Below are 21,665 nucleotides of genomic sequence, written 5' to 3' on the forward strand. Positions count from 1 at the left end.
TTGTGCATGTCAATTTATAAATTTTAACAACCAAATTCCAAGTTTATTTCCCTCATCCAAACATAGTGTTAATGACTAATTGAATTCTTTCTAATATATATAGGATTAGGATCCGGTGATACATTATTTTGACACACATTTTGTGGGACCTACTTCATAGCTTATTTCAACAATCCAAGTCTATCTTTTATATCTTACCTCAAAGATTACATCTACCAAAAATCACCGAAACCGAAGTCATATGACCATTGTGTTATATTTATTGTTTATTTGCATAACTGTGTTCGTCTATTTTTTCTATTACGAATGAATGTCTTATTGACTTTGAATTTGTCTAATTTTTTATAAGGATAGTCTATGAATGATGTACTAAAATATAGACGGTTTAGATGATTGAAATACGTTACGAAGCGAACTCTACAAGACCACAAAATGTGTATCAAAAGCTCTGTGTATATATATGTAAAGATAAATTGCAAGGAGAAGCCCCTAGGGCTAACACCAGCTAATGTGCTAATGATTTGGTTTGTTACAACTTTTCTTAGCTAAGTGACAACTTTTCTCGTTCATCACAGCCATAGCCCTTTTTTGATATAAATATTGGGGTTTCTAAGTTTGACAAAATCTTGTAAGTACTCAGTTTTGTTTATTTGTATTTTATTTTTGATAAACAATATGATCTACACTAAAGGTGATGGGAAGTGGGTTAAGCCTCAATGAGCGAGCAATAATTTGGTTCAAATTCGCTTTTATCAAGAATCGAACTTGAAACCTCTCACTTACCAGTGAAGAGGAATATCGTTATACCGTTGTACTAAATGACTTGTTTATTGGTATTTTGAATAAGTGGAATTAATTTGATCTCACGCCTCTTTTCATCTCCATTATCTCCATTATTGGATTGAAAGGGATAACTTATTATAGTAAACTCATGTTAAAGAAAGAAACGAAAAAATATATATATCTAATTTGAAAGTTGAAGATGAATTATGAAAGAAAATAATTCATTCTAATTCTCATCCAATACCCTTTGAAATGAAAAACCATCCATCTACCTTCAATATGTCCTCTAAATTAATGGATTATCCATTTAAATTCAATCCTATGGAGCTTGTTGATAGATTAAATTGGAGCAATCAAATGAAGAAGAAAGTCTTTGGTCCGGAAATGAAAGGTTAGGTTTGGGTGAAATGATTTTGTATGAGATCGTAAGAGTGAGGTGGTCTGTGCATGAGGATGCCGGAATTTCTCCTTAAAGGAAAGTGTTATTCATACACTAGTTTTTCATCTTTCACACACTCTTATTAATTTTTTGTCATTGATTTTCTTGAATTTATTTGATCCGACATCCAAAAATTGAGAAGGGTGTGTAAAAAGTAAAAATTAGTGTGTGGATAACAGTATTCTATAAATAAATAATAATAATAATAATAAAAAACCCCCTGTCACAAAAGTCTGCGTGGGCTCTTACTAAAACCCAACTACTAAATCAACAGACAGTTCAGCCCATTGGGTTGACCCAACTTAGTTGGGCTATCTAACCCCAATCTCACTAATTATAATTACTTGTTTGTTAAACCAAATCGAAGAGGGTCAGAAAACAGAGCCGGTTCAAGATCCGGAGAGCATCTTTGGTTCTTTCATTCGCCAGCAATTTTTGCTTTCTGCGTCAATCCAGGTACTCTATGCCTACTTGAATTGTTCATATCTGCTAATGATTTGATTTGTTTCTTTTTTGTCGAAATTTATTTGATTTGTTAACTAATTGCCTACTTTGTTCGTTCATCCGGCTTTTTGTTTTTTTATATATTTAATTTGGAGTTTCATCTTTTATTGTGATTTGAACTATTCGAAATTATTTACCTTTGCCAGATTTTTGAATTGGGGTTTCGACCAATTTGTAGAAAGCACTCGCTTTTGTGTATTGTTTCTTCAATTTTGGCTTTCATTTTCGTCTTTCTGAGATGATAGAGACTCTTTTGCTTTCTTGGAATTTGATTTTTCTGAAATTTATTTCCCCGAATTGGTAAGAAACTTATGGGATTTACTGAAATTACCCAATTACCAGTTGTTTTTGTTTTAGTGTAGTTGGTAATGCTTTGTGAGCCTATGGTATATTGAAAATATGGGGTAATGTTTGAATTTTGTTGGCAATTTTGTATTTGTTAGAGTTATGTTTGTTGCTAGGGAAAGGTAAGATCAGATCAGAAAGTTCGATTTGTATATAGAATCTTAAAAATCTTCATTGCCTGAACTTATTGAGATAAATTTTAGTTTCTGCTCTTACCGGCTCAATCTAAGTGTTGCAATCCAACTTTAAGTAAGAAGAAAGAGCTTTACCTTTTAATGTTTATATATATAGACAAAAGGCTATTGTTAAGAGATCTTTTCGGTTACAATTGTGGGTCAACACGATGAATTGGTGTTTGGTGCTTTCTTTCGTTATGCAGTTTTGATGTTAGAATCTTTCATATAAGTTCACCCAGCGCCTTGAAATTGTACGTTAACATTTTTGTTGGTTCATGATTGCTTAGGTAAACATCATGGCCTACCGGTATAACGGTAGACAGGAAACAGGCACCCGAGGCAACCCGCAACATCAGAAAGAGCAGGTAACTAATTGATTTCTGGGATCTTTATTTGTATATATGTTGGATCCTAGCTCCTTCACTTTGGAACTCTAAAGTGGTTTCTGAGTTTTAAGGTTCTTGAATAACTACATGCGGTTCCTCATAAATGTCGTTGTTTTAATTTTAGTTTACTTTAATGCATACATGCCAATTTTGCATTGATATTATTATGTGTTTGCCAATGAGTCTGTATGTTTGTAATTCCCGCTTTATTATGGTGTATGATTAGACCTTTATGGTACAGGCATATCAGAGTTCACTAGTTGATGATCTAGCAGACGAATTTCGATTGCCGATTAATCAAAGGCCCACAGAAAATGTTGATCTGGAGAATGTGGAACAAGCATCATTGGACACACACATAGCATCATCTAATGTTGGTTTTAGGCTTCTCCAAAAGATGGGGTGGAAAGGGAAGGGGCTTGGGAAGGATGAGCAAGGTTGGTTACTAGTGAAATATTTATGATTGTTTAATACTCATGTTCTGTGGTAGCTATTAATTATTTGTAGAGTAAGTGGCCACCTCTTTTAATTTTAATCAATAAATTCTTTGACAATTTGTTTCAGTGCCTTCAAATTATATGACACTACATATATATATATATATTTTTTTTTTTTATGTTATTTATTCTTTATTGGTGCGTTCCATGTGCAGGAATTACTGAGCCAATAAAATCTGGGATTAGAGACCCAAAATTAGGAGTTGGAAAACAAGAGGAAGATGATTATTATACAGCAGAAGAAAATATCCAGAGAAGAAAACTCGATGTGGAATTAGAAGAGACCGAGGAAAGTGCAAAGAAGCGGGAGGTAGGTCTTTGATCTTGGTTGCTATAAGTGTTAAGTTATAGATAGTATTGAGGTTGATGCTTTACTTTTTCTGAAACCTAAACTTAATAGCAGAAGGCAGCATATAGCATATATGCGTGTCTTTTGACGGGAATAGGACCATCAACTTTCGAAGGTCTTGAGAATTTCCTGCAGTTTTTATTACCTGGTGGCTTCTACTGCCTGCTTCGTGCCCATTATGAAAATCCAGGTATTAGCAGAACGTGAGCAGAAAATCCAAACCGAGGTGAAAGAAATACGCAAGGTGTTCTACTGTGAACTCTGCAGCAAACAATACAAGTTGGCCGTGGAATTTGAAGCTCACTTAAGCTCATATGATCACAATCACAGAAAGGTAAATGACTGTGTTAATCTACATTTCTTTGACTTAATTGTGTTTGTGGGGGGTGTTTTCCAATATGGTCTGAATTCGCAAAACCCTTAAATGAGTGTTGCAGCGTTTTAAAGAAATGAAAGAAATGCACGGTTCCAGTAGTCGGGATGATCGCCAAAAACGAGAGCAACAGCGTCAGGAGAAGGAAATGGCAAAGTTTGTTCAGATGTATACACTTATTTTCCCTTCCCTGATTCATACATGATTCATTTGCTATCTGTATCCTTATAACCTCATTTTTGTAACATGTCTTTCTCTGTCTTCTTCCATTCCATGCAGTGCGGATGCTCGTAAGCAGCAGCAGCAGTTACAACAGCAACAAGAAGAATCTGGGCCTGCCCCAGTTTCCACTGAACTGAAAAGTGCTACTACACTTGCAGATCAGGATCAACGGAAGGCTTTGAAATTTGGGTTTTCTTCTAAAGGTGCAACCTCTAAGTCTAAGGTACGCGTATTGACTCTAACTGTTCATGTTAAAGATGAGTTTAATTAAATAGGAAGGTGATTTATGGTGGTGCATATGCCATACAACTTTTTTACGTGTGCAAATATTTTATCTATGAAGCATGGATATGTAGACTGAGAAATCTTGTGTTTCATGTTCTCTAATGACTTGCTGATTATCTTTGTTCTCTCTGTCGAAGTGTATCTGGTTTGTCTACATGATACCTTTTCTTCTTAATTATTTCAAATATGTATAATATTACGCTTGACATATCTTTTGTTTGCTTTCATTGCTTGGTTCCAAGACTTAAAACTTTTACTGCCACCGTGAACGCTTTTCTTTCTAATCTATTAGACCGGGAACTCTGCATATTACACTCTGAACTTTGACAAAACAATTATATTGTCCCCATTTTATCGCACGGCAATTTGATTCTAGCATTTGTTATCAAGGCAATCAGCTCTAGTTGATAAAAATTATGTCCTCTTAACATATTGGTACTATTCTCCCATTTTACAGATCTCGTTTGGTGGTGCTGCAAAGAAGCCAAAAGTCGGCGTGGCCTCAGTATTCGGCAATGATAGCGATGAAGAATAGTGCGACAGTACTGGCCATCAGCTCTGTTGTACCTTATCAAGCTTCCATGGCCTCCGTATGTAGTTTTATGTGACCTACGACACCAGTTATACGCAATTGCGTTGCATGAGATGTAAGATCATTTTTATCGTTTTACCAATCGGAGTTATAAACATCGATGCACATGAACGATTGGTTTTGTAACAAACTATTGTTTGTGAAGACATCAGTTAGCTCCTCTTGTTTAAAATTATGCAGGGGCAAAATTATCGAATCAAAGCGTAAATATATCGAATCAAAGCGAAAAAAAAGGATTCATGATACAATACATACATAAGTTGATAAAGCATAGGAGTCGGAATTTTATGAAAGTTTCTGAAGCTAGCAAGATACGCAGAACCAGAATGGTAGGGCTGTTAAGCAGCTTCGGCAAATATAACTCGAAGGTTACCAAAGTCGAACACCGTGTGGTACGGCCCCATGAGTACGTTTCCGAAATCCTGCAGGCACAAAGTGTCAGCTAAGTGTTGTGCCTTGGCCTGTTCGTCAGTGTGGAAACGAGATTCAGATTACAACCTCACCAAAATCACACTCAGTTGAACAGAATAAAATACAAGAAATAAAGACACCGAGAAATTTACGAGATTCGGCAAAAACCTGCATACGTCCTCCGAGAGATATTGCTCTTCACTATGAGAATAACTAGTACAAGATACACTTGAGTTAAATCGACATAACCCAAACCCCAATCCCTTGTACCCTCACAGAATTTTACTAAGAGACTCACTCTCCCCAAGAGTTTCTCACTCTCACTCTATATTTTTCTCTCCTTTGTGTTCTCCTTCGGATGCTCTCTCTCACACTCTCTCCACTTCGGCTCTTTGCAGTTAAATGGAGAAGAAAAATGAATCAACCTCTCCTTTTTTGCACAGACATAATGATGATGCATCATGCTCCCTTTGCCTTTTACTCAAAACCCAAAGCCACTCACGTGGAATGCAAATGGGAAATCAAGAAAAAAGGCCAAAACAAAAGAATCCCATGAAACATCATCATTGTCTTCCACTATTAGCCGAAATGAGATATGGACACATTTGGTCACTACTCCGAAAGCATAACACACAAAGTCACTTAATTGTTAACAGCTCAAAATATGAGCCAATCACAACAATCTCCACCTTGGCGAATATACTGTGCAAAAATCCTTGCACCCATCACCAAAGTCCATTGGCCTTACGTACCAGCATACACACCCTGAATCAACCTCTTTGGTCCTGTTCCGATTCAGTCACTGCCAATGCATGTGCAGCTGCTGCAAGCTAAAAATCACCATTTAGCTTCAGACGGGATCTCTACACATCATTGTCTCCTCCAGCAGGTTTTTCCCCTTCTTTATTGTCTGCAACCTGGAAACTTGTCAGTGCACCCATTTCCAGCAACACCCTTCGAGCCAGACAAATATTCCTCACACTTCTCCTCCTTCAGGACCATCTCATCACCTGTGAATCTCATAGCTCCACCTGCTGCAAAACCCCTGCAACACTTGAGACTAAACATCACCAGGAGAAGTGTTGCTTCGAGTACCTAGAGGGCAAACTCGAAGTCTTCCGCCACAAAATTGCTACAACCCAGACCAAGATCATCCTTTCTTTTTCTCAAAGGACAATTTTTCTTTTTATGCCTGAATTCTTTGCAGTCGTAGCATTGTAGACCCTTGCCTCCGGAACCGGATCTGAACTTGTTGTCTCTCTCAGATCCTCCCCCCAATTTTCTTCCACGATTCCAACCTTGAACAGCTAAAGCAGTCGCGTGCCCACCATCAACAATGGTCTTCTTCTTTTGTGTATCATAAGACACCAAAGAAGCATGCACTTGCACCAAACTTACTGTATCTTTTCCATGCAATAAGGTTGTCACAAGATTTTCATACGAATCTGGAAGTGAGGTAAGAAGTAAGAGAGCTTTGTCTTCTTCCTCAACCTTAACATCAACTTTCCGCAATTGATCCAAGTATCCGTTGAACACATTCATGTGGTCCATGAGATTCCCGCCTTCATCCATCTTTAGCTTGTACAGTTTCCGCTTCAGATGTAACTTGTTGGTCAAACTCTTAGCAATATAGAGTTTTTCCAACTTCTCCCAGAGTGCAGGCGCAGAATCTTCATCCATAACATTATTGATAATGTTGTCAGCTATACAGTGTCGAATTGTGCTAACACAACGCGACTCCAGCTCCTCCCACTGGTCATCTGTCATTTCTTTAGGCTTCCCATCTTTTCCCTTCAAAGCTCTAGCCAAGCCTTGTTGAGTCAAGACATCCTTTACTCTTATCTGCCAGAGAGTAAAATTGCCTTTCCCATTAAACTTCTCAACTGAAAAATGACATGTTTGTAGTCATCATGGTGAATAACAAATCTGAACCGTCAATGAACCAAAGCTTCCAACAAATCTCTGATACCAATTGTTGTGCCTTGGCCCGTTCGTCAGTGCGGAAACGAGATTCAGATTACAACGTCATCAAAATCACACTCAGTTGAACAGAATAAAATACAAGAAATAAAGACACCGAGAAATTTACGAGGTTCAGCAAAAACCTGCCTACGTCCTCCGAGAGATATTGCTCTTCACTATGAGAATAACTAGTACAAGATACACTTGAGTTAAATCGACATAACCCAAACCCCAATCCCTTGTACCCTCATAGAATTTTACTAAGAGACTCACTCTCCCCAAGAGTTTCTCACTCTCACTCTATATTTTTCTCTCCTTTGTGTTCTCCTTCGGATGCTCTCTCTCACACTCTCTCCACTTCAGCTCTTTGCAGTTAAATGGAGAAGAAAAATGAATCAACCTCTCATTTTTTGCACAGACATAATGATGATGCATCATGCTCCCTTTGCCTTTTACTCAAAACCCAAAGCCACTCACGTGGCATGCAAATGGGAAATCAAGAAAAAAGGCCAAAACAAAAGAATCCCATGAAACATCATCATTGTCTTCCACTATTAGCCGAAATGAGATATGGACACATTTGGTCACTACTCCGAAAGCATAACACACAAAGTCACTTAATTGTTAACAGCTCAAAATATGAGCCAATCACAACACTAAGAACCTAAACCTTAATGAAAATGCCGCTTAATCTGGATAATTGGTAAAGGTTTATGATAATGTACCATATAATGGACAACGATATATTTTTACATTAAGGGAAGGGGGTTCGGTTAAGCTACACAATGAACAATCTAATTTTGTATCGAATTCGCTATCTACGAGATTCAAACCTAAAACCTCTCACTTACAAGTGAAGAGAAATACCACTAAACCGTAGTAATGAATGACACCTGGTCCGGAGTTATGTTGTAGAGTTAAAACCAATAATTTGTTCTTGGAAAACAGCTCCGGTTCGTGATTATGTTACTGATGCAAGAAAGCATTAGCCACGAGAGGAAAATCTGTAGGATTGTCAAAATCTAACCTGGTCCAGAGTGAGAACGAAAAGTTTATCTCCGATGGGCTCGAAAGGCTATTGCAGTTGACTATCGATTCTCCTGCTGGACTTGGGGGGCTCTCACAGAGCTGTTAAAATTGACACAAACATGGGAGGACGGACCATGGATTAAGTACACTGTCACGGTGGGTGTCTTGGTTTATAACAAAATGTCATGTGGTATGAAACTAATGTGTGATATTGTATTATTGGATTAGAACACTATCGTGTTAGTGTACGCAATACATTTAAATTGCTCTGCAGAAATGATGAACAATGAAATTGACATGCCAAATGGTATCTAATCATCTCCAAACTATATCTTATAACTTAGGTGGTATACTTAGACCATGTATCTAAACATAACGAAGTTGGCTAGAACATCATACTTAGAGATGACAACGGTTCGGTTTAGGGATGGAAATGCTATATCCATCCTCATAATCACGAAAATTAATCATATCTATAACTGCAAATTAACCATCGGATATTATCCATAATCATACCCACCGGGTAATGGATTCCCCATCGGTTAACGGGTATATCTATATTTGTCAATACAAAAAATATATTCGTTTAGTTAAGACATTATAAGTTAATAGATATTAATTTCGTCATTAAATATTTGATGTATAAAATGATCCAATGAATGTATCTTTTTTAGTATAAAAATTAAAACACTGATGATGTTGGCTTGTCTTTGATATCTCACATAAGAACCATTGAGTTCACATTGATTTTGATTCAAAACTTTACTTTCCTACAAAATGCAACTTTTATATTCTCAAAGTAATGGCTCGGTGAATAATGGATATACAAATACATACATATATATTATACTATTATATTATATATATAAATTATATTATTAGGAAAACTAATGAAAAGGGTTTGAAAACTTTGAGTTTTAATGATAAGGACAAAATAAAGGGTAAAGTGAATAGTATCAGGATTGACTTTTTAGTGTAAAAATGTGGTTTTTCGTTAAAGTGAATAGTACCGGGTGCTTTTCGTTAAAGTTCCCATTATTATTTACTAATCGGATCGGATTCAGTTATGGATACGATTTGGAGACCTCTATAATCATATCCAAAACCATAACTGAATAATATAAACGGTTTTTCCCCATATCCAGAATATACCCAAACTTCCATACCCAAATCTATTCCATTCGGACAGTAATCCACGGTTATCGATTTTAACAGTTAGAATTGCCATCCCTATTTGTACTCAAAGTTCAAACTTTTTTTTTTCTTTTCCGAGATTGAACCATAATATCCCAGTTAAAAAAATGAAAAAAGGAAAGACAAATGAAAGAAAAGTACACTCCCCTCCCGGCCTAAGCCACTTCAAGCTGAGCCCATTTCCCAGCCCGGCCATGGCAGCACATCCATAAAGTGTGGACCTTCACACGCAGCCTCCTCTTCAGTTCTTCCTTTTTTTTGGTTTTTCGTCTCTCACATTCAGTACCAGACCGAGAGTCCCCCACTTTGTCGATCAATCTTCAGCCTTGTCTTCCTCCCGAAGGTCCAAAAAGGTAATTCCCTACACCACCTTCGCTGTAATGTCATCGGATTTGTGTTGTGTCAGTGTTATACAAGCTTTTTCCTAAACTGCCATGTGGGAAAGAGCGCACAGAAGGTGTTCGACAAATTGCCGCAATGAGATAATTTTTCAATTAGAGCGTACATTTGTTATATAGTTTAAAATTTTCAGATTATACTTAATTGGGTTAAACCCTTTTGTGCTTGTGACTGATGGGTATGCATAAAGTTAGAAGCTTTGTGTAATATACAAGTGGTTGAATTAAGATGGTATTTGTTATGGTTGCATTTAATTTGACCCTTTAGCTTACTTTTAATTTGTTTTTGAATTAGGCTGTTACAATTTTCAGTGGGTTAAGGCCAATAGCATTACTAGGTGTGAGAAAGAAGCTCTGAATTGTAGCAGAAAGTTGTAGAACCGATGGCGTTGAGGCAGGTTTTAGGGTTCTCGGATGGCGAGTTGATGAGGTCGGATTGCAAACCTTGTTCCAGATTGATGAGACAGACTGCCGGTATTTTCACTGTTGGCGGATCATTGGGATTCTGGATCCTTTGCCGATTGCATTACGGTTTGTTCTATCAACACGCTTTCTCTATTCAACTCAATGTTATGTGCTTGATCATAATAATCCGATGCCAATTTTAAGCCTTAGACAAACTTGCTTTTTCGGATGGTTTTGTTTTTCCATGTTGAATACCTCGTTGTAGCTGTAAATACTATCCATTCTATTGTATTTACACAAAGTCAGGGCTTGTATGTTGTTGTTTCTGTGATTTGCAGGTCCGAGAATTACAGTTCCGAGGAGTCTTCGGTGGGCAGCTTGTGGAGCGGTATCTGTGAGCTCTTCCACTGCTTTGCTGGTTCGGTTGTTTAGTCCAGAGTGCGAGCCCCAAAACATAGCTACTTATGACAAGGGAAAGTAGCACTAGATTCATGAAGGTTGTATCGTCGTTCTAAGTAAGTTATGTCGGATTTGTTAATCGTTACAGAGGAGTGATTCCATGATGGATATTTCGATTGATGTAAGATATGCCTTGAAATGGACGTAAACATTTCGAGTATCGAATTAACAGGACTAAGAATCCTGCTTTTGTTGCATAAAAGTTTATCGTCTTTCTTATACGATGCGTCTAATGAGCAATTTCTCTTAGCAGGAGCCCTTGAATCTCCTGAATTTCGGACCTTGTTCCATTTTGCTCTGAACTTTCAATTTGATTTTGAGCATCCTAAACTTTCAATGTATGCTAATATTCCCCCAATAGTCAAGTCTTTCACAATTTTTGTCATTTCATCCTGTACATTATGCCTGGCCAACTTTTATGAGACATATACAACAACAACGACAAAGCCTTATTCTACTAGGTAAGGTAAGGTCGACTATATAAATCTTAGAACGCCACTGCATTCGGTTTTGTGCTATATCAGCGAAATGGTATATCGCAAAAAAATTGGTAATACTTAAATGCACACCATAGACCACACCGCACCACACCTCTAGCAATACAGACCGTAAAATTCATTGCCCAGTCCCACCAAATTCATCTTCCATTTCCGGCTTGCACACACTCTCTCCCTCTCGACCCTCCACCACCCATTCCTCTATCAGTTAGTCATCGACCACTTCTCTCTCTTCGTTTTAGCCGTCGACGTAGAGTTCCGTCAATTCTTAACCAATTCTCTCGATTCGACCGTTAATGTCCGGCTTTCTCTGCTCTCCATATCTCTTTGCAACTCACTCACTATCTCTTTCATGATTTAGGATTTTTTATTTTCAAACTGGGGAAAAATTTAGGGTTTTTTTTATTTTTGGTGGGGATGAATTTCAGAATTGAGGAATGATTTTCGAATTTGGCCTAAGCGATTTCGGTTTTCCAAACCTGAAATCTGCTTTTTTGGATTACCGATTTTTGGTAAACCAAAATTTTCGGTTCGAGATTGGTTTAATTTTTCTTATTCCAATATTTTAGTTCGGTTTTCGGTAATCACTTTTCAGTTCAATCACCAAACTGAAACCAGCCCTAGATTCTGTAGTACTAAATTGCTCCAAATTGATTTTCGTTTTTTAACTAAAAAAAACAAAACAAAACTAAAGCAGTGTAACAATTAGTGGCAAGCTGCAGTTATTTACCTGTAACGGAGGCCGGGAAAACTAAGCCATGGTTCAGCAATTGGGCCTAGTGTCCAAAACTTCCAGCCCAAAGTGCACGCAGCAGATTAGGATTGCTTCCATCCCAAGATAGAAACTATCCGTACAGTGTCACTCACGCTCTCTGCGTTGTAATAACATGCAAACAAAACCAAAGAATCCACAAAATCCCACCTTTGAAGCTTCAATCACGCTCTCAGGATCATAGGAATGGCGAGCGGCAAGTCAGTGGTGGCTCTGATCAAGGCCCTGAAGCCGGCATTCCGCTCCGGCAATGACAACGACAAAGTCGCCCTCGCCGTCCACGCCTACTTCTTGGCCTCCGGCTACGACCTCACCGCCACTGGTCCCCACGCCTTTTCCCCTGCCGCCCTCAACTCTTCTTCCACAGGTGCGTACATACATACTCAACCCCATCAAAGTTCTCTTCTTCCCAAAAATTAATGGATTAAAAAACAATATTGATTCTTGGATTTGTTGTTTTGGGTTTGTAGATGAAGTGGGTATTGATGGATGGAACGAACTCGAAGACCAGTACGCATTCGTGTACGTGAACCTGGAAGAGGGTTCGAAGAAGGTCCGGGTCAAGTGCCTTGTGATGGAGCATAAACTGCATGTGTTTTGCGCTCTGGCTGATGGGTCTTCTAAGCATGTCGAACTAGAGTTGAGTTTTTGTGCAACTGGGTTATCATCTGTCATCAATTCTTGCTTGTTAATGGCGTTTGCGCGTTGAATTTTGTTCATTTGCAGCGTTGGGAATTATGTAGAGGAAACCGGGGGCGGAAATTACTCTAGACAGTTCAAGAATATGGAGTTGCTGGTGAAAATTCTCGACTCTTTGCACCCCTTGAGGTAAATGAGGTTTCTTGGGTTGCAATTGCATTTGGTTATGTTTGTGAAGTTTTTGTGGATTCTTTTTGTTACCATGACACAAAATTATGCATACAAATTGGGCAGTGTTGCTTATTGTGGGTTTTTTTTCGCGGCGTTCTTGTTGTGCAGTTCAGAAACAAGTGAGAGTCGCTGTGAGACGAGCATCAGAACTGAGCCTGCTCCTCAGACACATCTTTCAGGGTCTGATCTCTTTCCCTCTCTCTGTTTCATTTACGATCGATTAACAAATGCAACCAATCATGTGAAAAAAAAATTGTATAAACTGCAGTTTGTATGTAATACTAGTTCAATTTCAGTCGCCTGAGATGTTTATTAGTTTTCTGTTTGTTTAGAAAGTTCTTTTCAAGTGTATATATCTATCTATGTTTAGGTGTGTGTGTGTATGTTCTATCCATAAATGTGAATCTAAGAGCTACCGGAATTTCACCTCTGATATCCTTTTTTTTACGCAAGATTAGATTAAATGCATCGCCAACGAAGAAAATGAAAAATGCAGGTCTGCCAAAGAACAATACAGGCCTGCAAGCCCTAGTATAAAACAGCTGGATCCTTGCACTTCCATATGTACCACTTAGTTTGTTTATATCTTTCTACAGTCGCAAAAGAAAGCAGCTCGATACGCTCTGGGAGGAGAACAAAATTCCTGTTAACGCCACCAACATTGACAGTGCCGGTTCTGTCAAAGTACTACTTTTATCATCTTTTCTACAATATCCATTTTATAATTCATCGTTGCAGCAATCCATTTGGTTTCTCAAAAGTTTCCGAAAAGACGAGTAATCTTGGAAATCTGAAAATTTTCCGTAATCTCACACAACGATCTTGCAAATTAATGTGTCAGGTCGGAAAACTTGAAGAGGAGAAAGTTTCTGTGCGGAATGTGTATAGCACAAGGCGAGTGAAGCAGAAGATGGGTTCGGGATCAGATGAAGCAGTTGGTCTCGGCATATTGCTTGAAGATCAAGCAATGCATGATAAGAGTAAGCATATATAAATCATTTGTGCCCAAGAAGCTCATAACCTTATTTTTAAGGGAACTTTAACGAAAAGTACTGTTTACTTTAACGAAAAACCATATTTTTACACTAAAAAGTCAATCCTGGTACTATTCACTTTATCCTTTATTTTGTTTCTTATCATTAAAACTCAAAATTTTCAAGCCATTTTCAAGCCATTTTCCTTATTTTTAATGACTCCAAATTCAATTTTTGTGGTTGCATTTCATCAAACTTCTTTGAATTTGATATTTGTTGACGCAGAACCTCAAGATTTCCCTAAAACTGCTGCAAACGTCCCCATCCCCATCCCCAAGTCCCAGCCCACCCCAGCTTCTCAGTCTGATTCTGTCCCTGTAACGGATCAGATTCTACCAACACCGGTTAAAAAAATGAGTCCGCGCCATCTGCAAGACGGAGAAGTGTACCAAGGTGAGGCTTAGAACTATTCTTGTGCATGGTGCGGTTTGATAACCATTTCGATTTCTGTTTAGTAATGCGTCGGCATATTTGGTTTCGTTTCTAAATGGATTCGTTGTGTGGTGAAGGGAGGCTGCGAGGCTACGATAGAAAATAATGAAGGAAGCTTGCACAAAAGTTGGCATCAAAGGGACAGGTTTAAAGCAAGGAGTTAGAAGTCCATATGAATTGTTACCAACACTACTCTTAGCTTAATATGCATTCAGAAATAAATAGTTGGAATCTTCTTCACACTGTAAAATGATTGATTTGAACCCGTAATTCGATTGAAACACGATGCAAGTTTCATTTTAATTCTATGATGCTATACTTTTAAACTTTTTAACCGTTAGATCTTGATTTTTGTGTTTTTGACCACATATCTGATGATTAAAAAACTCTCTAGAATATCGGATATGAGCAACATAGAAAATCCCTACTAGCGTTTCTAAACACGGAAACGAAACTCTTCTATTTTCATCTCCTATAGGAGTAGACATTGGAGTTTGATTGTTAAAGTCTTTAGGGCTCGTTCTACAGGAAATACTTATGCTTATTAGCACTTTTGTTAGAAGAATGAACTTTTTGGTCAAAAGTTCAATGGCATCATGAAGCAAGTATCGAGACTATGTAGGATTCGATCGGGATAGATAACCCTCTAAATTTAAAGCATGTCGAAGGATGAAGGTATAGAAGAATTATTTTTTATTTTAATCGGATTAGAAGAGAATTGTATGTGAAAAAAACTTCTCTCTTCTAATCCTATCATTTCAAAGAAAATTATAATATATTATTGAGTAACTCACCTTCCATCTCCAAATTAATCATATTTTTTTGCATTTCGAACGTATCCTTTATACCTAATGATGTCTAAGTCTCCACGTGAAGAGATTTTTCAGTGAGCCCAGAACATGGCGTGGTACACTACATGTAATTATAAGTGGTGAAATAATATTTTTTTTTAATGGGGGACAATTAGTGGCAAGCCACGGTTATTCACCTATTTCGGGGGACGGGAAGACTCACAGAGGTATATCAGTAGTGAGATACTTGAGTTAACAAATTAACAACATATAAAAATAAAACTTTCCTTCAGTTGTACTAGTATATGCCCACACATAAAGTGTGTATGCCATTTTTTACTTTTGTTTTTTAAATTAAAGAAGAGAGGAAGAGAGTGAGAGAGAATGTGGGAGTGGGGAGAAAGGCAGTGAGGTTTTTTTTTTTTTAAATTTTTAAAATTACAGATGAAAAAATTACATGTAGGTGAGACTTAAACAAAACAAAAACAAAAACAAAACTTTGTTTATTGTCCTTAACTTTTTTGTTGTGATAGAAGATAAAAATGTCTTTTCACTCTTTTTTGATTGACAAATAGAGTTCTATTAATATGTAATTAAACAAGAGAACTTCTAACCCTCTCAAATCCCCTAGGTAATAATGGATTAAATCATCTCCCTCCCCTCAAAACTCCTCCACTAGGCTAAAATCGACTAGGCTCTGGGGGAGCTTAGTTGCTCACCTAGGCTAAAATCGACTAGCCTAGCTCCTAGGCCATGTGATATAAGGCTGACATTAGTTACAATAAAATATGAATAAAAAATAGTTAAAAATACAAAATATAAAAAAAATTCAAAAAAATAATTAAAAATAAAACAAATATGAAAAAAACAATTTTTTCAAGAAATACCTAATCATGTTCTTCCACCTTACACCACATTTCAATATGTTCAAATACTTTCAACCAATCTTTTATTATCATCCAAAATTAAATATAAAATTACCTTTTGTTATTTGATTAAAAAAATTAATATTTTAATGCAAATTGTTTGAGCTATTCAGTTTAGAGATGGAGATGCACTCAGACAATTACTATTCACTAACGGTAGTTACTATTCACTTGGAGTATTGAATTACCTATTGTTCAGGGGACTTTTTAAGAGTAAAAATGCTCTAATGATACGTGGTATACTATTCGTGTTTCGAGTACAATTAAAAATCTTCCCTCCTCGTGAAGAAAAAGAGCCCAAAAGAACTCAATTCAAGGAGAAATAAGAGACCTCGGAACTTGTATGGACTGCATGCAAGCATAAATTTAAGCCCACAAATTTTTACTTTGGATCAGTAGCCCATAGTATGTCGGATAGTAATAATTTGACACACGGTACACATCGCTGTGGTTGGTTTCAACATCCCATATATAAATCGTCAGTTTTGAAAGAGATTTGGGACCCAACCCGAACCAAATGCAACCCAATTTACTTGTCCCACTTTGTAATGCAGATCCTCCACTAGAAGGTAAAACCGAATAAAGACATTATCGTTTCATGTCTCTCTTACGTGTCCCACCTTGTATTCCATGTTGTATGTCTCTCTTATTATGCAACATGTGCATACCTTAGGCCATACATTCGAATACATGAGAAACACTTAAGTAGGAGTGTTCGACGTATGCATCTTTTTTCCAATGTATTTCGGTTAAATCCAAAAAAATATGATATTTTTATAATTTGGTATCATCCGACTTTACGCAATAACATTCATGAGAACTATCCTAATTAGTTGAAATAATGTAACCAATTTTTTACACAGCCGTCGGTCTTAACCTTTGACTCTAGGGTAGGTGGCATCCTCCTGATATCTCTGCTTTCTTCTTCCTTCCTTCCTTATTTCTTTATCTATGCCTCCTCCTGAGCTTTGTCTCAACCATTTGAGCATTGGTCTTAATTTTCTCCCTTCTCCCCACTCAATTTCCCACTCAACGCCAGTCCCATTTCCTCGCCCCATCGCACCCTGCTTTCCTACCTCTCCTTTGCTCCCCCTTATCTTTTCCAACCCATAATCATGAATTATCTAAGAGCGTCGGGCCTTATCTTGAAACTGGACAAAACACTCAAAGTCCACTACCAAACTGGCTTGCCGAAAATATTGGGTGAAGTGTGGATACACACCCCCTTTGCCCCTCCCTCTTCTACTATTACGTTTTGTGACCTTCCTTGCAGGTGTGGCCGTGGATGTTATGGTTCTTGGTGCATTGATTATGCGCAACACTCTCAAATCTAGTTTTTGGTTCGGGTGCTCTTTCCAGTTCGGAGCCACGTCTTCCTTCGTCGAGGAAGCGGCGGCTGGTGTTTTGGTGTTTGAGATTAGGATTTTTTTGATGTGTTTGGCCTTCCTTTATACATTTATAAGTTACATGCAGATTAGTTAATTCATAATTATTGTATGATTGTAAGTGTCCTTTCCTTTACCCAAGAGTTTAAAAAAAAAGGAGATGGAATGTCTGTCCTCCCTTCCCATACCTTCCTCATACGCTCTTGTTTTGTGTGATCACGGTTAAATCACGTCAATATTTTATATTAATTTTTTTTATAAAAATAATAAGATAAGAAATAAATGTTGACGTGACTTAACCGTAACCGTACAAAACAAAAGGATATGAGAAGGATACGAGGATGGAAGTGCAGACAATCCATTTCCTTTAAAAAGTGTCCTCTCCTTTACCCAAGAGTTTTATTGCACGACTAAAAAGGTGTATGAATCACGTGCGTGTCACGTGAGTGAAAACAAACAAACCGGAAATGGTCAGTCGAGTCATCGAGCGAGCGAAGTGCGTCTGGTTTGGTGCCACCTGATTAGTTAATTCGGTTAATGGCACATCTAATGGGAAATGCAGCCCCACTTGTCCCATTTTTTAAATTTCACGCCAAAGTAAATTACAATTTACCCACTCAAGTTTTATTTAATTTCTCTTTTGCCCCTTTGTCTCTCCCAAAGCCTCAGAGTAACCGCTCTTCTCTCTCTCTCTGTCTCTCAAACATTTCATGCTCTTCCTCGGCTCCATCATCAACTTCCCCAAACCCTAATCGCCAAATGGCCTCCTCGCCGGACCACCATCTCAACGGTGACCCCAAAACCCACATCTCAAAAAAACCCAAACTTTCCCCCAATTTCATCACCGCCGCCGAAATCGCCGCTGAATTTTCCCACCACGACCAGAACGTCGCCCGGATCAACAACGGCAGCTTCGGCTCCTGCCCGGCCTCCGTCATCGAAGCCCAGCAGCGGTGGCAGCTCAAATACCTCGCCCAGCCCGACCATTTCTACTTCAACGAGCTCCAGAAGGGCATCCACCAATCCAGAACCATAATCAAGGAGCTCATCAATGCAGACCACGTCGACGAGGTCTCAATCGTCGACAATGCCACCACCGCCGCCGCCATCGTGCTTCAGCAGACGGCCTGGGGGTTTTCTGAGAGCAAATTCGACAAAGGGGATGCTGTGGTGATGCTTCATTACGCTTATGGCGCCGTGAAGAAGTCGATTGAGGCGTACGTTACACGTGCTGGCGGGTATGTGATTGAAGTCCCTTTGCCTTTTCCTTTGAAATCAAATGATGAAATTATCGCTGAATTTAAGAAAGCTTTGGAGAGAGGGAAGGCTAATGGTAGGAGGGTTAGGCTAGCTGTGATTGATCATATTACTTCAATGCCATGTGTGGTTATACCTGTTGAAGAACTAGTTAAGATTTGTAGGGAAGAGGGTGTTGACCAGATTTTCGTAGATGCTGCTCATAGTATCGGGTGTACTGATGTCGATATGAAGCGAATTGGGGCGGATTATTATACTAGTAATTTGCATAAGTGGTTCTTTTGCCCGCCGTCTATTGCGTTTTTGTACTGTAGGAAGTCCCCCAAGTGTCCAGAGTTGCACCATCCTGTTGTTTCTCATGAGTATGGTAATGGGTTGGCTATAGAAAGCGCTTGGATTGGGACTCGGGATTATAGCCCTCAATTGGTAGTGCCTTCAGTTTTGGAATTCATCGATAGGTTTGAAGGCGGTATTGAGGGCATCAAGAAGAGGAATCATGAGACCGTTGTTGAGATGGGGCAGATGTTGGCCAAGGCATGGGGAACGCATCTCGGGTGCCCTCCGGAGATGTGCGCCAGCATGATCATGATTGGGTTACCTGCTTGTTTGGGGATCTTGAGTGAGAAGGATACTCAAGAGTTAAGGACACATTTGAGGGAGAAATTTGGTGTTGAAGTTCCGATATATTTCCGACCACCCAAGAATGGGGAGGTTGAGTCAATAAATGGGTATTGTCGAATTTCTCATCAAGTGTACAACAAAGTTGACGACTATTACAAGTTCAGAGACGCAATTAATCAACTTGTTTCTGAGGGGTTCACTTGTGCTCAACTTTCTAGCTGATGAGGTATGCTGTGCTTTCGTCCATTCTAATCGTTTTTTAAGTTAGAAATGTATGATAATCAGGTTTTCTTGTCTTCCCATTTTGTGATTGAAATGCTAGTTAAATCTTGTGATGAATCCAAGTGCTCCTACAACCATTTCCAGAAGTTTAATTATGGTTAGCTGGCGTTTCTTGATTCGGTGGTCAAGATATTTGCTTCAACTTGTAGTGGCTGTGGAAGTTGGTTACTCCTCCCACCTGCCCCCTTTAGAATGTGGTGATAGAACATGTTTACATCCATGGAAAAACTCAATGTAGTATGAATCTTGTAGATTAACAGTTCTGTTGTGTATATGCCCGATGCATATGCAGTTTATGATATGCAAGGAGGGGGCCTTATTTTGTATTATTTGGTACCATGTTTTAATTATTAATAAATTGTTTTTTGACATGTACTTTCTGCACATTGTAGTCCAATGAAGAACCGAAGAAGCTCTTCTGATGAATAACATCCATGGCTATATCTGCATCGCCTGCATGCCTCAGTAGTAGCAAATGGTTTCGGTACCATTAATCCCTAAACTAGTAGAAAAATAAACTGCTAAGTGCATGTGTCGAATCAGAAACAAATTTCTTCATGGTTTTTGGTGTTTTTGGTTTCCTGGACATGTTAGCTGTCTGTTGAATGCTGTCGGAATTGTTGCTGTTGTAAATGTTTAATGGCTGTGTCGATTTCATGCTTAATTATCTCCTAAAATTTAAAACATAAAACTTGAATCGAAATAAGACTCTTTAGAAACGGTTGAGCCTGACCATGACTTAGGGCATGCTGTATGTAGTGAAAATTTTGCAGCTTGAGAAAGAGTCTTGGATGGAGGGTTTCCTCATGGACCACAATATGCTGTGGATCCGGAAGGTAACTTGTCTTAGAATGTTGAAATATTAGAAGGTAAGGCAAAGAGATTGGTCTCCAAATTCTCCACTATTCTGCTTTCTGTTTTTCGGTTATGCTGATTTTGTTCCGATTTTGTGTTCGTTTTTGGTTCCATCATATTATTCATATTCCTCTGGATTCCTCTTCTTCATATTCCCGTTCTCTTCAAGGGGTTTTGAGCTTGAAATGTTATTCTTGTTCCCCCACATTTTGTTTTCTCTCCAATTGGCGGCTGGCGCAGTTATGCCTATGTTTTCTCAATAGTTTGCACTCTGTTCTTACATTTGAAGTACGAATTCTTTGTAGAAACCTTTGATGCAAACCCGGGCGTAGTCAAGTTAGCTAGAGTTGTGTGCTCTCCTCTGCAAGGTTGAATTCTCTTCGATGTAGTTTAGAATAGTAGAGTTGTGTGGTCCTCGACTTATGACTCAAGTGGTTAAAAGTATATACTTGTTCCGATACGGATTTGAAATATAGGATCATTATTACGTACGATCAAGATGATTCTCAGGTGAGTCATTTTGCATTTCATGTTTAGAAAAGAAAAAGTTGAGAGTGATGGGAGGTCAAAGTGGAATAAGAATAGGTGTAAGCTTGAAATATTATTGGCAATACCTAAAGCAAATGGAAACGTTGTATCTGTCAAAACAAGCACCACGAATATCAGAAAACTTCGACCCTTGCGTCAAAGGTTCTGTGTTCGAATCTATCTCCGTAGTTTAATGTAGATATTCTATCGTTTGTCAATAAAACAAAAATATCAGAAAATGTTGTATCTATCGGTATAATATCTACAAATGTACATTTATTCTTTGAATAAAATCTAACATGTTTTGTTAGTCACTTGTTCTCAAATGTTATGCCAATTTTCGGTCAACGGGGTTAGAACCGACTTGGCCTGTGTCCACGGTCGTTGGTTTCGTTCGACTCTTTGAGTTTATTCTCAATTTAGTGGACGTTTTGGCCTAGTAAACCTCATGTCCAAATTATTCATATAATAATATGTTATCGTGGGTTAGATGCGTGAGTTTTTTTTTTTTTTTATTATTATTTTTTAATAAACAATATTATCTACATTAATGAGAAGGGGATGGGCTTAGCCTCACAATTGGCTAGCAATAATGTGGTTCAAATT

The 21,665-nt window shown here is 38.2% G+C and overlaps 4 protein-coding genes across 7 annotated transcripts; all 4 read left to right on the top strand.

The window, feature by feature from the left end:
- The first annotated feature begins 1,571 nt into the window (after positions 1–1,571).
- On the top strand, positions 1,572–5,123 carry LOC126594082 (uncharacterized). Of its 2 annotated transcripts, none has more exons than XM_050260287.1 (8): positions 1,572–1,678; positions 2,535–2,612; positions 2,875–3,070; positions 3,286–3,440; positions 3,670–3,813; positions 3,917–4,020; positions 4,132–4,297; positions 4,817–5,123. In XM_050260287.1, exons 2-8 carry the CDS (start codon positions 2,544–2,546, stop codon positions 4,892–4,894), a joined length of 912 nt encoding a protein of 303 aa, XP_050116244.1. In that variant the 5' UTR covers positions 1,572–1,678; positions 2,535–2,543; the 3' UTR covers positions 4,895–5,123. The 2 variants fall into 2 exon arrangements, with proteins under 2 accessions (XP_050116244.1, XP_050116245.1); XM_050260288.1 differs by having other exon boundaries at positions 1,599–1,683; positions 2,541–2,612.
- A 4,490-nt stretch (positions 5,124–9,613) lies between these two features.
- LOC126594083 (uncharacterized) lies at positions 9,614–11,028 on the top strand. 2 transcript variants are annotated; one of them, XM_050260290.1, is made up of 3 exons: positions 9,614–9,900; positions 10,258–10,476; positions 10,689–11,028. In XM_050260290.1, exons 2-3 carry the CDS (start codon positions 10,329–10,331, stop codon positions 10,829–10,831), a joined length of 291 nt encoding a protein of 96 aa, XP_050116247.1. In that variant the 5' UTR covers positions 9,614–9,900; positions 10,258–10,328; the 3' UTR covers positions 10,832–11,028. The 2 variants fall into 2 exon arrangements, with proteins under 2 accessions (XP_050116247.1, XP_050116246.1); XM_050260289.1 differs by having other exon boundaries at positions 9,615–9,900; positions 10,241–10,476.
- Positions 11,029–12,057: 1,029 nt separating this feature from the next.
- Positions 12,058–14,717, top strand: LOC126594084 (probable proteasome inhibitor). Its single transcript, XM_050260291.1, has 8 exons — positions 12,058–12,445; positions 12,549–12,717; positions 12,805–12,906; positions 13,057–13,128; positions 13,545–13,632; positions 13,790–13,928; positions 14,208–14,375; positions 14,492–14,717. The coding sequence occupies exons 1-8, from the start codon at positions 12,265–12,267 to the stop codon at positions 14,518–14,520; spliced, it is 948 nt and encodes a 315-aa protein (XP_050116248.1). The 5' UTR covers positions 12,058–12,264; the 3' UTR covers positions 14,521–14,717.
- Positions 14,718–17,828: 3,111 nt separating this feature from the next.
- Positions 17,829–20,340, top strand: LOC126594086 (probable L-cysteine desulfhydrase, chloroplastic). 2 transcript variants are annotated; one of them, XM_050260293.1, is made up of 2 exons: positions 17,829–19,620; positions 19,717–20,047. In XM_050260293.1, exon 1 carries the CDS (start codon positions 18,054–18,056, stop codon positions 19,614–19,616), a length of 1,563 nt encoding a protein of 520 aa, XP_050116250.1. In that variant the 5' UTR covers positions 17,829–18,053; the 3' UTR covers positions 19,617–19,620; positions 19,717–20,047. The 2 variants fall into 2 exon arrangements, with proteins under 2 accessions (XP_050116250.1, XP_050116249.1); XM_050260292.1 differs by lacking the exon at positions 19,717–20,047 and adding an exon at positions 20,069–20,340 and having other exon boundaries at positions 17,831–19,620.
- Positions 20,341–21,665: the final 1,325 nt, after the last annotated feature.

This window comes from Malus sylvestris, chromosome 12 (assembly GCF_916048215.2).
Source record: "Malus sylvestris chromosome 12, drMalSylv7.2, whole genome shotgun sequence".
Lineage (NCBI taxonomy): Eukaryota > Viridiplantae > Streptophyta > Magnoliopsida > Rosales > Rosaceae > Malus > Malus sylvestris.

What these genes read in the sequence shown, in the direction of transcription:
- LOC126594082 (XM_050260287.1), top strand. Translation starts at nt 2,544, where the DNA reads ATGGCCTACCGGTATAACGGTAGACAGGAAACAGGCACCCGAGGCAAC. An exon ending in ATGATCACAATCACAGAAAG is followed by an intron (nt 3,814 to 3,916) that starts GTAAATGACTGT and finishes TGAGTGTTGCAG; the next exon opens with CGTTTTAAAGAAATGAAAGA. An exon ending in GTGCAACCTCTAAGTCTAAG is followed by an intron (nt 4,298 to 4,816) that starts GTACGCGTATTG and finishes CCCATTTTACAG; the next exon opens with ATCTCGTTTGGTGGTGCTGC.
- LOC126594083 (XM_050260290.1), top strand. Translation starts at nt 10,329, where the DNA reads ATGGCGTTGAGGCAGGTTTTAGGGTTCTCGGATGGCGAGTTGATGAGG. An exon ending in CCTTTGCCGATTGCATTACG is followed by an intron (nt 10,477 to 10,688) that starts GTTTGTTCTATC and finishes TGTGATTTGCAG; the next exon opens with GTCCGAGAATTACAGTTCCG.
- LOC126594084 (XM_050260291.1), top strand. Translation starts at nt 12,265, where the DNA reads ATGGCGAGCGGCAAGTCAGTGGTGGCTCTGATCAAGGCCCTGAAGCCG. An exon ending in CCTCAACTCTTCTTCCACAG is followed by an intron (nt 12,446 to 12,548) that starts GTGCGTACATAC and finishes TTGGGTTTGTAG; the next exon opens with ATGAAGTGGGTATTGATGGA. An exon ending in TCTAAGCATGTCGAACTAGA is followed by an intron (nt 12,718 to 12,804) that starts GTTGAGTTTTTG and finishes GTTCATTTGCAG; the next exon opens with CGTTGGGAATTATGTAGAGG.
- LOC126594086 (XM_050260293.1), top strand. Translation starts at nt 18,054, where the DNA reads ATGGCACATCTAATGGGAAATGCAGCCCCACTTGTCCCATTTTTTAAA.